The sequence below is a fragment of the Mytilus galloprovincialis genome, chromosome 11 (genome assembly GCF_965363235.1).
Source record: "Mytilus galloprovincialis chromosome 11, xbMytGall1.hap1.1, whole genome shotgun sequence".
NCBI classification, from domain to species: Eukaryota; Metazoa; Mollusca; class Bivalvia; order Mytilida; family Mytilidae; genus Mytilus; species Mytilus galloprovincialis.
The window spans coordinates 86,219,159-86,233,124 of record NC_134848.1 but is presented as its reverse complement, the minus strand read 5'-3'; the positions used below and the strand labels follow the sequence as shown (position 1 = coordinate 86,233,124).

Here is a 13,966-nt window from a genome sequence, read left to right as displayed (position 1 = left end):
AAACCAATTTAGATTTTGAAAAAAAAGACATAGTTCCTTTTGTTTTATACCTTATTATTAAATTAGTACCAATTAATATTTTATGAATAATGTCCCTTGGAAATGAAATATATATTGAGCAATGATGATGTATTTTAACAGAGACAGAGACGTCAGGCTTTCATGCAGCATATAAACAGACCTCCATGTGGATGTGCTAGGTGTTTACATGAACCTGTCCACTCACACATGCATCTTCCACATCAGCCAAACAGTGGGCGTGGTCACCACACCCATCACGGACATCTGCCTACCTCACATGCACATGGACATTGCACTGGTAAGTAAACAGTTTGTCTGACAAAAATTCACTTAAATACAACAGAAAATATGAGTAAAAAACAAACAAAAATGTGACAAATTCTGAGTGAAACCACAGATAAAATTTTAATCTGTTTCGTATTTATATCCAAATTATACACTTCTATTTATTGTGACCATAGTTTGATTAATAATTTCTGTTGTACATTGTAAATACTTGGTTTTGTTTTATTTTGTTTTATTTCAAATTTCATATAAGAATTGAATGCTTCTTTTTGTAACTTTATTGGGGTGTAAAAGTGTTGAATGAAGTACATTTTTACTTGCTTCATTCTAAAAATGTGCGCCTGTACAACCCTATGAAGTTACAAAAAGTCGCATTCAATACTTATAATTACATTTTTTAGCTAGGATCATGAATTTTATCATTTTTTTTATTTAATTCACCTGTGCACTTTGGACCTCGTGTTATCATGAATGATAAGTTTGATTGTGTAATGCAGTTGTTTAAGGGATAACATGTGATGCGCAGTTAGCCAATCAGAATAACGTATTCTAATGAAACATACATCTAATGCAATTATTTTCTGTTGAATATTTCAAGTACTTGTGTACTCAATAACATTTTGATCATTTGTTTATAAATTTCAGGTTCTTGTGACCATGGCAACCCAGGAAGTTTCCACCACCCCCACCACCACCAGACTCCCGTACATCCCCACCCCCACCCCCAACCTCCACCTTTACCCCCACGAGCTCACATACATCATCACCACTACCACCCAGGGGCATTCCCCCTGCCACCAATTCTCCCGTTTATTGTGCACCATCAGCCTATGGAGTTACAAGCCAGGAACATCGAAGGGCCACCATTGTTCCAGCACCAACCAATGCCACAACAGCCACAAGTCAGTGGTGACACGTGTCACATACCAAACTCTCAGCCTTCACAGATGGCCTGGTCCCCATGGCAAGGACCGATGGTGCCACCACCTAATCAAGGGAATTCATGTGGAACAGACAATAGACCCCAGCAGGGACCAGTGGACCTTGCAGGAAGAATGTGGTAGGTTTTACATAAATCACTTATACGTGTATGATAAACATCTGTCATAGTTTATAGTTTCAACAATACTTTTTAAACTGTGCTTTGTTTGTATGCCCCCACAATAGCAGAGGAGGCATTAAGTGTTACCCTTGTCCGTCTGTACATACGTACAACCCAAAATTGTTTTCCGTTCTCTAACTTTGGTTTGCAGCAACCAAATGTTATTATACTCAATGCTCATTATGACTAAAAACAGATTCATGTTGAATTTTGGTGGCGTCACTTTTACAGTTCTAGAGTTATGCCCAGTTACAAATGAGAAAATTGATAAATTTTTCATTTCCTTTTTCTAACATTAGTTTGCCTCAACCAACTGTAATTAAACTTCTACACAATGCTTATGACCACAAAACACAGATCAAGTACAGATTTGGGTAGCGTTATTTATGCAATTTTTATAGTTATGTCCTTTTATATGGGGGCATCATATGTGTCCCATGGACACATTCCCCATTTATTTAAGTTTAAAATTGCTGTAATCTTCTTAAAGGAACTTGAAACTTTCTGTTAAACTGGACCCTACAGCAAAATTAAAAGTATTGTTAGTTTAAGTAGCTATGGTAACAGTATTATAAGAAGTGTTGTTAGCTTTAGTAACTGTGGTAACATCAATATTAAAAATGGTGTTAACATAAGTAAACATGGAAATAGCAATATTAAAGGTGGAACGAACATTAGTATCCATGGTAACAACAGTATTAGAAGTTTTGATAGCTATCGTAACCTAGGTAACAGCATACTTAAAAGTGGTTCAAGCATTAGTTACTGTAAATATGAGACTGGGTTATAATCACAATAATTTAAACTTGCATTCTGAATTTTTTTTGATATGAATTAAATAGGATTATTCTCAATTTCGGAAAATTAAAATTGCATTTTAGTCTCAAATAACAAAATCGCAATAATTTGTGAATATAGAGTACTATTTCTTCATTGTTTATAATTTGTTTCTTCAGTGGACAGAATCAGATGAATCCTCTTCCTCAACATTTACAACATCAACATCTACATCATCATCTTCACTACCATCCTCCCCGACTTCATCCGTTCTCTGTACCAGCAATACTGCCATCAACAGACCTCCCTCCCATGGTAAGTCACTCATTGTCTTCTGATTGGAGGAAAGAAAATGGTTTGTTCTGATCGGATGAAAGAAAATGGTTTGTTCTGATTGGATGAAAGAAAATGGTTTGTTCTCATTGGATGAAAGAAAATGGTTTGTTCTCATTGGATGAAAGAAAATGTTTTTTTTTTCTGATTTTATGATCGGATGAAGGGAAATGGTTTATTCTGATTGGATGAAAGAAAATGGTTTGTTCTGATTGGATGAAAGAAAATGGTTTGTTCTCATTGGTTGAAAGGAAATGGTTTATTCTGATTTTATGATATGAAGGGAAATGGTTTGTTCTCATTGGATGAAAGAAAATGGTTTGTTCTCATTGGATGAAAGAAAATGTTTTTTTCTGATTTTATGATCGGATGAAGGGAAATGGTTTGTTCTGATTAGATGAAGTTCTGATTAGATGAAAGGACATGTTTTGTTCTGATTAGATGAAAGGACATGTTTTGTTCTGATTGGATGAAAGGACATGTTTTGTTCTGATTAGATGAAAGGACATGTTTTGTTCTGATTGGATGAAAGGACATGTTTTGTTTTCATAGAATGAAAGAAATGATGTTCTAATTTGAAAATGTCTAGAATGTATAAAAAGTCAAGTTTTATTATAATGAGTACGATAATCATGTACTCAAACTTTGATATATTGACAGATTCATCAGGTTGTTATATATATTATATTGTCAAAATATTGGTAATAATCAGATAACATGTGTCAAAACTAATCATTTCAAACCTGTTTAAAAAATAAATGGTAATTGTGACAACATTTTGTTTCTTTTTTTGTAGTACATTCCACCGCCAATGAGTCCGATGCTAAATCTTCCACGTAATATGCAAATGAGATTGAGAGGAATGATGTTACATCACCGACCGTCTTACGAGGTACATGTATGACCCATTGTATTAACCACTTTATACTGATGTTTACCCCAAAAATAAAAAATATGTGTGTTTACCCTCCCCCCAATCGGGTGAAAAAATTTCCTCCCAGATCAAAAAATTATTTTCCACAAAAAAAAAAAATATTTTTATTCCCGAAAATAATTTGTTTCCATTTTTGAAAAGTGCTTGAAAACAAAAATTGATAATCTAAATAAATACTCAAATTGAGCACAAACTGTACAAGTCAAACCATTCATGTGACCAACCATGCTATATGACATCCAGTTTGCAAAGGGTAGACCCGGGGAGGGGAAACAGCTATTCTTTTAAATGTGATCTTAAGATTGGATCTTCACTTGATACACACAGTCAAATGAAATGATGTAAAAAAGAATATTTTTCAATTCAAATCCACACAGTGCCTTTCACTTCAGAATCAGATTTATGAGGCTTTGTCACTACTTGTGTAAATTGCATCAAACTTCATTCACAGGGGGTCTCAATGTTAGATTAATGTACAGACTTGTACAAATGTAGCTGGAAATGAAAAAAACCAACCCCATTTCATATATTAAAGTGTTCTGAAAATTCAAACCCATCAATGTGTTTCAATGTAAAATCATAACCCATTCATATTTTCTTAGTTATGACATGTACAATCTTTGAATTGATTTTCATTTAAATGTTTAATGTCACTATAAGCTACAACAAATGGAATACAACCTTGACTGGCTATACAGTCCTTGTTCGGTCGGCTACGACTGGCTATACAGCCCTTGTTTGGTTGGCTACGACTGGCTATACAGCCCTTGTTTGGTCGGCTACGACTGGCTATACAGCCCTTGTTCGGTCGGCTACGACTGGCTATACAGCCCTTGTTCGGTCGGCTACGACTGGCTATACAGCCCTTGTTCGGTCAGCTACGACTGGCTATACAGCCCTTGTTCGGTCGGCTACGACTGGCTATACAGCCCTTGTTCGATCGGCTACGACTGGCTATACAGCCCTTGTTCGGTCGGCTACGACTGACTACAGCCTTTGTTTGGTCAACAACGACTGGCTTTACAGCCCTTGTTCGGTCGGCTACGACTGGCTATACAGCTCTTGTTCGGTCGGCTACGACTGGCTATACAGCCCTTGTTGGTCGGCTATGACTGGCTATACAGCCCTTGTTCGGTCGGCTACGACTGGCTATACAGCCCTTGTTCGGTCGGCTACTGTAAGTTTTTCTGTGGCTGCCAGTTTTTAACAGTAAAGCGACCAAGAGAGAACCATAACATTTGGCGGGAAAAGTAAAAATCTTAGTCCATTAAGATTGGAGTCGAACCACCATCCATGTTTTAGACTCAAACTCTTAACCTCTGTGTTGACATGCTAGGGATACAGTAGTTGAACTACTTAAACCTATTAGCCACCAAGACCCCTACAAACTTAGATAAATGATACTGACAACAGAATCAATATGAACAGGATTAATAGCAATAAAAGCAATTTAAAAAAATCCTATTCTTTATTTGTTTACATAGAAAACATTCTTAATTCTTATTATTATATTAAAGGAACTGTAACACCTAGAAGAAAAACAATTTGATTATAAACATGTAGAAAATGTTAATTATTCTTTTTATTTATTATAGGAACTTTTACACTTGGAAGAAAGACTTGGTAATGTTAATCGTGGTGCTAGTCAAGATGTTATTGAACAAAATACACTTCCACACACGTATAAAAAGGTAAAGTTTACTATAGTGAACAAATACTTCCACACACGTATAAAAAAGTAAAGTTTACTATAGTGAACAAATACACTTCCACACATGTATAAAAAGGTAAAGTTTACTATAGTGAACAAATACACTTCCACACACATATACAAAGGTAAAGTTTACTGTAGTGAACAAAATACACTTCCACACATGTATACAAAGGTATTAAAGTTTACTATAGTGAACAAAATACACTTCCACACATGTATACAAAGGTAAAGTTTACTATAGTGAACAAAATACACTTCCACACACGTATGAAAAGGTAAAGTTTACTATAGTGAACAAAATACACTTCCACACACGTATAAAAAGGTAAAGTTTACTATAGTGAACATGTACACTTCCACACATGTATACAAAGGTAAAGTCTACTATAGTGAACAAATACACTTCCACACATGTATACAAAGGTATTAAAGTTTACTATAGTGAACAAATACACTTCCACACACGTATACAAAGGTAAAGTCTACTATAGTGAACAAATACACTTCCACACACGTATAAAAAGGTAAAGTCTACTATAGTGAACAAATACACTTCCACACATGTATACAAAGGTATTAAAGTTTACTATAGTGAACAAATACACTTCCACACATGTATACAAAGGTAAAGTCTACTATAGTGAACAAATACACTTCCACACACGTATAAAAAGGTAAAGTCTACTATAGTGAACACATGTATAAAAAGGTAAAGTTTACTATAGTGAACAAAATACACTTCCACACACGTATAAAAAGTTAAAGTTTACTATAGTGAACAAATACACTTCCACACACGTATAAAAAGGTAAAGTCTACTATAGTGAACACATGTATACAAAGGTAAAGTTTACTATAGTGAATAAAATACACTTCCACACATGTATAAAAAGTTAAAGTTTACTATAGTGAACAAATACACTTCCACACACGTATGAAAAGGTAAAGTTTACTATAGTGAACAAAATACACTTCCACACTCGTATAAAAAGGTAAAGTCTACTATAGTGAACACATGTATACAAAGGTAAAGTTTACTATAGTGAATAAAATACACTTCCACACATGTATAAAAAGTTAAAGTTTACTATAGTGAACAAATACACTTCCACACACGTATGAAAAGGTAAAGTTCCACACATGTATAAAAAGGTAAAGTTTACTATAGTGAACAAAATACACTTCCACACATGTATACAAAGGTAAAGTTTACTATAGTGAACAAATACACTTCCACACATGTATAAAAGGGTAAAGTTTACTATAGTGAACAAAATACACTTCCACACATGTATACAAAGGTAAAGTTTACTATAATGAACAAATACACTTCCAAACATGTATAAAAAGTTAAAGTTTACTATAGTGAACAAATACACTTCCACACATGTATACAAAGGTAAAGTTTACTATAGTGAACAAATACACTTCCAAACATGTATAAAAAGGTAAAGTCTACTATAGTGAACAAATACACTTCCACACATGTATACAAAGGTAAAGTCTACTATAGTGAACAAATACACTTCCACACATGTATACAAAGGTAAAGTCTACTATAGTGAACAAATACACTTCCACACACGTATAAAAAGGTAAAGTTTACTATAGTGAACAAATACACTTCCACACATGTATACAAAGGTAAAGTTTACTATAGTGAACAAATACACTTCCACACACATATAAAAAGGTAAAGTTTACTATAGTGAACAAAATACACTTCCACACACGTATACAAAGTAGGTAAAGTTTACTATAGTGAACAAAGTACACTTCCACACTCGTATTAAAAGGTAGAGTTTACTATAGTGAACAAATACACTTCCACACACGTATAAAAATGTAAAGATACTGAAGTGGGTCTCATTGGGGTCTAAGCGTGACGCGGGATCGCCGATTTTTCGTAATCGTGATACGAAAATTATTGTGCCGTGAAAACGGGAATTAAGGTCTAGTGGGACACGGGAAATTACAAAATAATGAGAATTGCTTAGGTACATAGTATTAGCGGGATACAGGAATCTGACAAAACAGTAAGCTGGATCCGGGATCAGAACCCCCCAATGAGACCCCCACTGAAGTTAACAAAAAAAGGTAGTCTTTTGTGGAGGGAGAGTTGTCCCATTGGCAATCATATCACATCTTCTTTTTTGTTGAGCCTTTGACTTTTGTCAAAAAAGCGAGACATAGAGATCCTACATTCCGTCGGCATCATCGTCAGTTACGTAAACAAATGTTCATTCTGTGGTTAAAGATTTTGAAATTTCTTAAGCTATCCTGGATTTCTACCAAACTTGGACAGAAGCTTGTCCACGCACATAAAATAAAGGAAATGTTTCTGATAGACATAACACCGTCAGCTAGTCAGAAGAAGCATTACAGTCAAAATCAAACTATTGAAATACAACACATAACAATTGTAATTTTACATGGATAGGTTACAAAGAAAATGGATTCTGATGTAGACGACAATCTCCAGGAGAAATGTACCATCTGTTTGAGTGAGTTTGAAGATGCAGAAGATGTCAGGTTTGTTTTATTTATATCCTCCAATCAAAACATATTACTACGTCACATGACATGTAATCTAGTTAGATTAGATGTCAACTTGGATAAATTCTACATAGCTTTTGTTTGCATAAGTTGGAAGATTGAAAAGATTTCAAGTTTGTTATATTTATACCCTCTAATCCAAACATGTTGCTATGTCACGTGGCATCTGTTTGAGTGAGTTTGAAGATGCAGAAGTGTTCAGGTTTGTTATTTTAATATCATCCAATCAAAACACATGATTAAGTCACATGTGATGAACAGATAATTCCATTAGATGTCATCATGCATAAATTAACCAATTAAAACTGAAATGATGCACAAAACTATTTTTCTTTTAATTCAAACAGTATTAGTTTGTTACCTATCACCTGACTGGTACTTTAACTTACGTTTCACAATATACAATGTATGCATAGGTTTATTAGTTTATAAGCTATAAATGGTTCAGTTTGCGTTATTTCCTGAAATTTTAACTATTTCATTTAATGTCATATTTTGATATTGGTTTTGTATTACTTGAAAGAAATCAAGTTGAAACATTATTACCCCTGATACCCCTTGTTAAACAGGTTTTTACTAGCTTGACTATCAATTCTGAAATTCCAACCCAATTAAATAACTTTCCAGATTGAAATTGCAATAGAGTGATGAAAATAACTAATTATAATGTAAACACGTCATAGCAAGTGGTGATTGTTCTAGATTTTAACCTGGTTACTCATTCATAAAAAAAACAACTCAATATTGGTCTCTACATAAAACAAAATATTAATTGTTAATTATATGTTCTTGATAAACAGAAATAAAAATAACTGATAATTGAAGCCAAATATCAACGGGCTTGTTAAGCAACTTCTTGATGAACATATTGGATCAATCAAATATTTGTTTGTATGACCTTAACCTTAGAATAAAAGACTTGAACAATAAATAGGGATTTTCCATTTAATTGCCTTACCATGTGATAGATTTAAATGCAATGGTTATAGTCAGTTTCCTTATTGCTTTTAAAAACATTCTTGTGAAACAGAATTTAAATTATCTGTGTTACTGACAAGCTTATAATATATATGTTGAAATAAACATTTTGAGTGATATTGACCCTTTTCTTTTCTTCTTTTCCAGGAGATTACCATGTATGCATTTATTCCACATAGAATGTGTGGATCAGTGGTTAGTCACAAACAAAAAATGTCCAATTTGTAGAGTTGACATCGAAGCGGGGTCAAAAGGTCAACTAAGTCAGGAATGACATATGGCCTTTATACAGACTAAATGTCAGGATGAATTTCTTATTTGATTAAGTCTGTACTAATTATAATGTAGTGGGAATTTTAAAACATAACACACTGCCTGTCTATTAAGTCTATGAAAATTATCTCATTTATCTGTAATTTAACATTATTGAACTGACTTTGATCACATTTATGGGAAATTATATTCTGTCAAACAGACCTATGTTTGGTGTTTGTGTCAAATAGATCTTTGTTTCAAGTTTTGTGTCAAACTGATCTTTGTTTTAAGTATTATTAACACCATTGTAACAACAAGTATGATAGATTGATCAGCCATCTGTAACTTTCACTCATCTTTGCTGTACAAATCTATTTCCTATTATTTATGTCGCTATCTTTAATTTTCACTAATTTACAATCTACATTGAATTTTGAATTTTTATTTTTAAAAATGGCTATTGTTTGTCTAGCCTCCATAAAGACAGTATGTAATGCACTAACAGATCATTATTATATTTCAATGTCCCCCTAAGTCATACATGGGATGGTATTATATTTCAATGTCGCCCTAAGTCATACATGGGATGGTATTATATTTCAATGTCGCCCTAAGTCATACATGGGATGGTATTATATTTCAATGTCGCCCTCTTAACCGTACAAAGGGAGATATACCCCTCCTTCTAAGCCAATCACATGGAGGTATTTTTTATTCATCAAATATGTAGACAAATAGGGATTGTAGTCTTTTAAGGTGGTACCTAAAACGTTTTAATTACATTGTGTTTTAAGGTGGTACCTAGCACTACAGGGAGATAACTCTGTAAAATCACCTACACATTTTAATTATGTTGTGTTTTAAGGGAATATTAAGCTTCTCAATGATCAAAATAAATGTTTGTCAAACTGCTATATAACCAGTGTAATTTTTCTGATAAAACAGTTGGTTCAAATTTTTTGAAATTTTTTTTTTTTTTCAAAGAGTCAAAGTAAATACTTTGTCAAAATTTTATGAAAATTAAACGAGCCAAATAAATTTTAGTGAAGGTGTTGGGTACCACCTTAAATTAACTTTTTGATAATTATTCAATTTGATTGTATCATGGTCAGTATATTTTATATGTATGTTCAAATAGACAAGTCTTACTAATGCCTGGTAAATAGACAAGTCTTACTAATGCCTGGTAAATAGCACGTACTACAATGTGTAAATTAGGAGAATAATTTATATTATGTATCTGTGATATTACACGTAAAACATCAATGAGTTCATTTGTGATTAGATCAATGAGTTCATTTGTGATCATTTAAATGAAATAATTTGTGTCAGAATAGATCAATTAGTTTATATGACTTTATATCTTTGGTGTTTTCCTGAATTTTTATGACTTTTATCCTTGGTGTTTTTCTGAGTTTATATGAATTTATATCTTTGGTGTTTTTTCTGAATTTATACAACTTTATCTTTGGTGTTTTCTTGAATTTATATTACTTTTGCAATAGGTCAATGTGTGTGTGATATTTTTGTATTAAAGGGAAGAAACTGTTGATCTGAACGATTAATTATACACAAATTATTGTTTAATTTACAATGTATTCCTCATCACAACATTTCACATTTAATATAAAAAGTTATCTCCCCTTATTTAGTCTAATTAATTTTGAATAATATGCTGTTAAATCATTACAGCTGGTGTGGATTTGTTCTCTAACTGTCCATTGTTGGCAAACCATTCAATAAACCCACTCCTTTGTAAGAGTTATCTCCCATACATTTTCTTTTATAGTTATCTCCCATGTATCATCCTTTCATCTTACTGTAAAGTTGGCCAACTCCAGTTTTTTTTTTTTTATAAAATATGCACAAGTTCATGCCAAATTTCAAAAACAGATTGTCAATAAATCTGTTAGACTTAAACATGCCTAGAAAATGTTTTGGTGTTTAGAATTGAGTGTAACTAATAGTGAAGTACTTCTGGGAAATGTTATTTTAATTGTTGCTTTGTCCCCCATTAGCTAGTTTTTCCGGATAAGGGACAAAATCGTGTCAAATAAGCTAAGAACTGGTATGTGCCACCAATGAGAACTTATGATAATCTCCCCTTATCTAGAGTTCTCTCCCCTTTCTCTAGTTATCCCATTCTTGCATCTATATGTTTTTCTCTGCCCAAATAATTAGAGGACTTGCCATTTCTAAACTTTATAACAATAAATATGAAAATGAAAAGCTACTGTATTTTTTTTTTTTTTTTTTATAAAATCTAAATTTGAATTTGAGATTTTAATACTGCAAATTCAGAAATTATTGGGTGCATTTATTAATGCAATACACTTTAGACTAAAATGCGATATTGTCACTTTAGACTCAAATGCGATTTTAATTTTTGCAATATTTAGAAAAATCCTGTTTGATTTGTATAAAAAAATTCAATATGCGAGTTTTAATTAATGCCACTATAACCCTGTTGCATTGTTCGCAATAATAACATCGCAATAATTTCTGAATGTACAGTGCTTTATCTATGGTGTAAGGAGAAAAGAGGCACATTTTATCCCTATTTATTTTTGAATTTAATTGTTGTTTTAATTAGTTCAGTGTGGTTTATTTCACTTGTTTTCCTCTTTTTGTTTATTTTGTAACATTTTTGTTAGTATTTGTTAAGTTTGTTTAACTTTTTTTAATAAGAGTTTGTTTGATTGGTTGTAAAGTGTTTAACACTATGTCTATGAGGGTCTAGATGGGATTTAGTGAATAGAGAATAATAAAACCAAGAAAATTAGGGCAAACAAATATCAAAGAAAGGGGAAATTAGGCAAAAAAATATCAAGAAGAGAGAAAAAAATGGTCCAAACAAAATATAGATCAGAAAAAATTAGGCAAAAAGATATAAAAAAGAGAGAAAATTACTCCAAAAAATATAAAATAGAGTAAATTAGACCAAAAATATAAGAAAAGAGAAAATAGATAAAAAGATATAAAGAAGAGTGAAAATAAGGGCAAAAATTTAGGCCAAAATAGAAAAAATAGAAAAAATTAGTCCAAAAAAGTACAAAGAATAGAAAAAATTATCTTTAATAATTAAAGAATACAGAAATAAAAGACCTCCCATCGAGATCCTCATCTATTGTGACAAGAATAACAGAAAGCAGAACAAAAGATCTTAAAGAGTTAAATAGCAGTACGATATTTTCCACAATCATGGTAGTCCTGTTAGATTTTATATTGTAGAAGTATTCTGTCAATTTGTACATGTATTTACTATTAATTTGTACATGTATGTACTAATAGAATAATAATTTGTACATGTATGTACTATTAATTTGTACATGTATGTACAATAAATTTGTATGGGTTTGTACTATTAATTTGTACATGTATTTACTATTAATTTGTACATGTATGTACTATTAATTTGTACATGTATGTACTATTGATTTGTACATGTATGTACTATTAATTTGTACATGTATGTACTATTAATTAGTACATGTATTTACTTTTAATTTGAACATGTATTTACTATTAATTAGTACATGTATTTACTATTAATTTGTACATGTATTTACTATTAATTTGTACATGTATTTACTATTAATTAGTACATGTATGTACTATTAATTTGTACATGTATTTACTTTTAATTTGCACATGTATTTACTATTAATTTGTATGTACATGTATTTACTATTAATTTGTACATGTATTTACTATTAATTAGTACATGTATGTACTATTAATTTGTACATGTATGTACTATTAATTTGTACATGTATTTACTATTAATTAGTACATGTATTTACTATTAATTTGTACATGTATTTACTATTGATTTGTACATGTATTTACTATTAATTTGTACATGTATTTACTTTTAATTTGCACATGTATTTACTATTAATTTGTATGTACATGTATGTACTATTAATTTGTACATGTATATACTATTGTACATGTATGTACTATTAATTTGTACATGTATTTACTATTGTGATTGTTGAAATTTGACTCACTGTAAGTGTAAGTATTTAAGGAAATGATGATTACAAATAAAGCCAACAAAATTAAGAAAACCTGTCCTCAATTCTCACAATAGTAAAAACATCACAAATATTTGATGATCTTACAGTACACCATCTGGTTTGACTTTTTATATAAACTGCAATAATGTTTAATATTATATGACCACAATAATAAGCGGTTATTATTTTATAGATTTACATATATCTATGTGTGCAATTGTTTACATTTATAGAATATCATTGATTATTGATTTTCTCACCCCAAAAAATAGCGATATAAGGGTCCATAGGTCATTTCACTGGTCAAGAACTTTGTGTAGTTTTGGTGAATGTAAAATATTACCCAGAATTATTGTTACTTGTGTGTTCAATAAGACAGCATCAATACACTGTAAGAGAAGAAATATTATTTTGTTTTCTTTTTGTTCTAAAAATTAGCCTACAGAAGACAAAGTATTGGATTGTTTAATTTTCATAGAAATAGGTGTGATAGAACTAATCAAAAGTTTTGTTTTCCTCAAATGAATTAATAATTATGACTTTTATATCTAGACAGTTATCAGCTTTACTATATAGATATATAGCTAGCTGGAACATTCACATAGCTGTTATGAGCCTTCTTAGCTGGAGTTTTAACTAAATTGTTATCAGCATTGTTAGCTGGAGCATTCAGTGAGACGTTTTCAGCCATTAAAGTTGCTGTAAACAGTTTGATATTATCTTATAAGCTGGAGCTTTCTTGTGGCTTTGTTGATTTTAGGGATTTTATCCCATTATGATATGGCTTTGTCTATTTGTAGATGGATATAGGGATTTTATCCTGTTATTTATAATATTTAGGGGTTTATAATACCTGTATTTATGATAATTGTGGTTTTGAATATTCACATTTTTTCCTGAAGGATTTTTGTATTAATTAAATGTTGTGAATTGTACCTAATACTTATCTGCAGATTATTATATAGAAAATAAAATATACAAAAATCTCA

At 31.5% G+C, this 13,966-nt stretch overlaps 1 protein-coding gene across 1 annotated transcript in view; it reads left to right on the top strand.

The window, feature by feature from the left end:
- Positions 1–13,966, top strand: part of LOC143052972 (uncharacterized) — a 27,474-nt gene extending 13,508 nt beyond the window's left edge. The window contains exons 8-14 of the mRNA XM_076226149.1: positions 142–319; positions 952–1,366; positions 2,365–2,500; positions 3,315–3,410; positions 5,048–5,143; positions 7,607–7,698; positions 8,848–13,966. Of these exons, the coding sequence (XP_076082264.1) occupies positions 142–319; positions 952–1,366; positions 2,365–2,500; positions 3,315–3,410; positions 5,048–5,143; positions 7,607–7,698; positions 8,848–8,974 (1,140 nt within the window). The 3' untranslated portion in view covers positions 8,975–13,966. The remainder of the gene's footprint in view (positions 1–141; positions 320–951; positions 1,367–2,364; positions 2,501–3,314; positions 3,411–5,047; positions 5,144–7,606; positions 7,699–8,847) is intronic.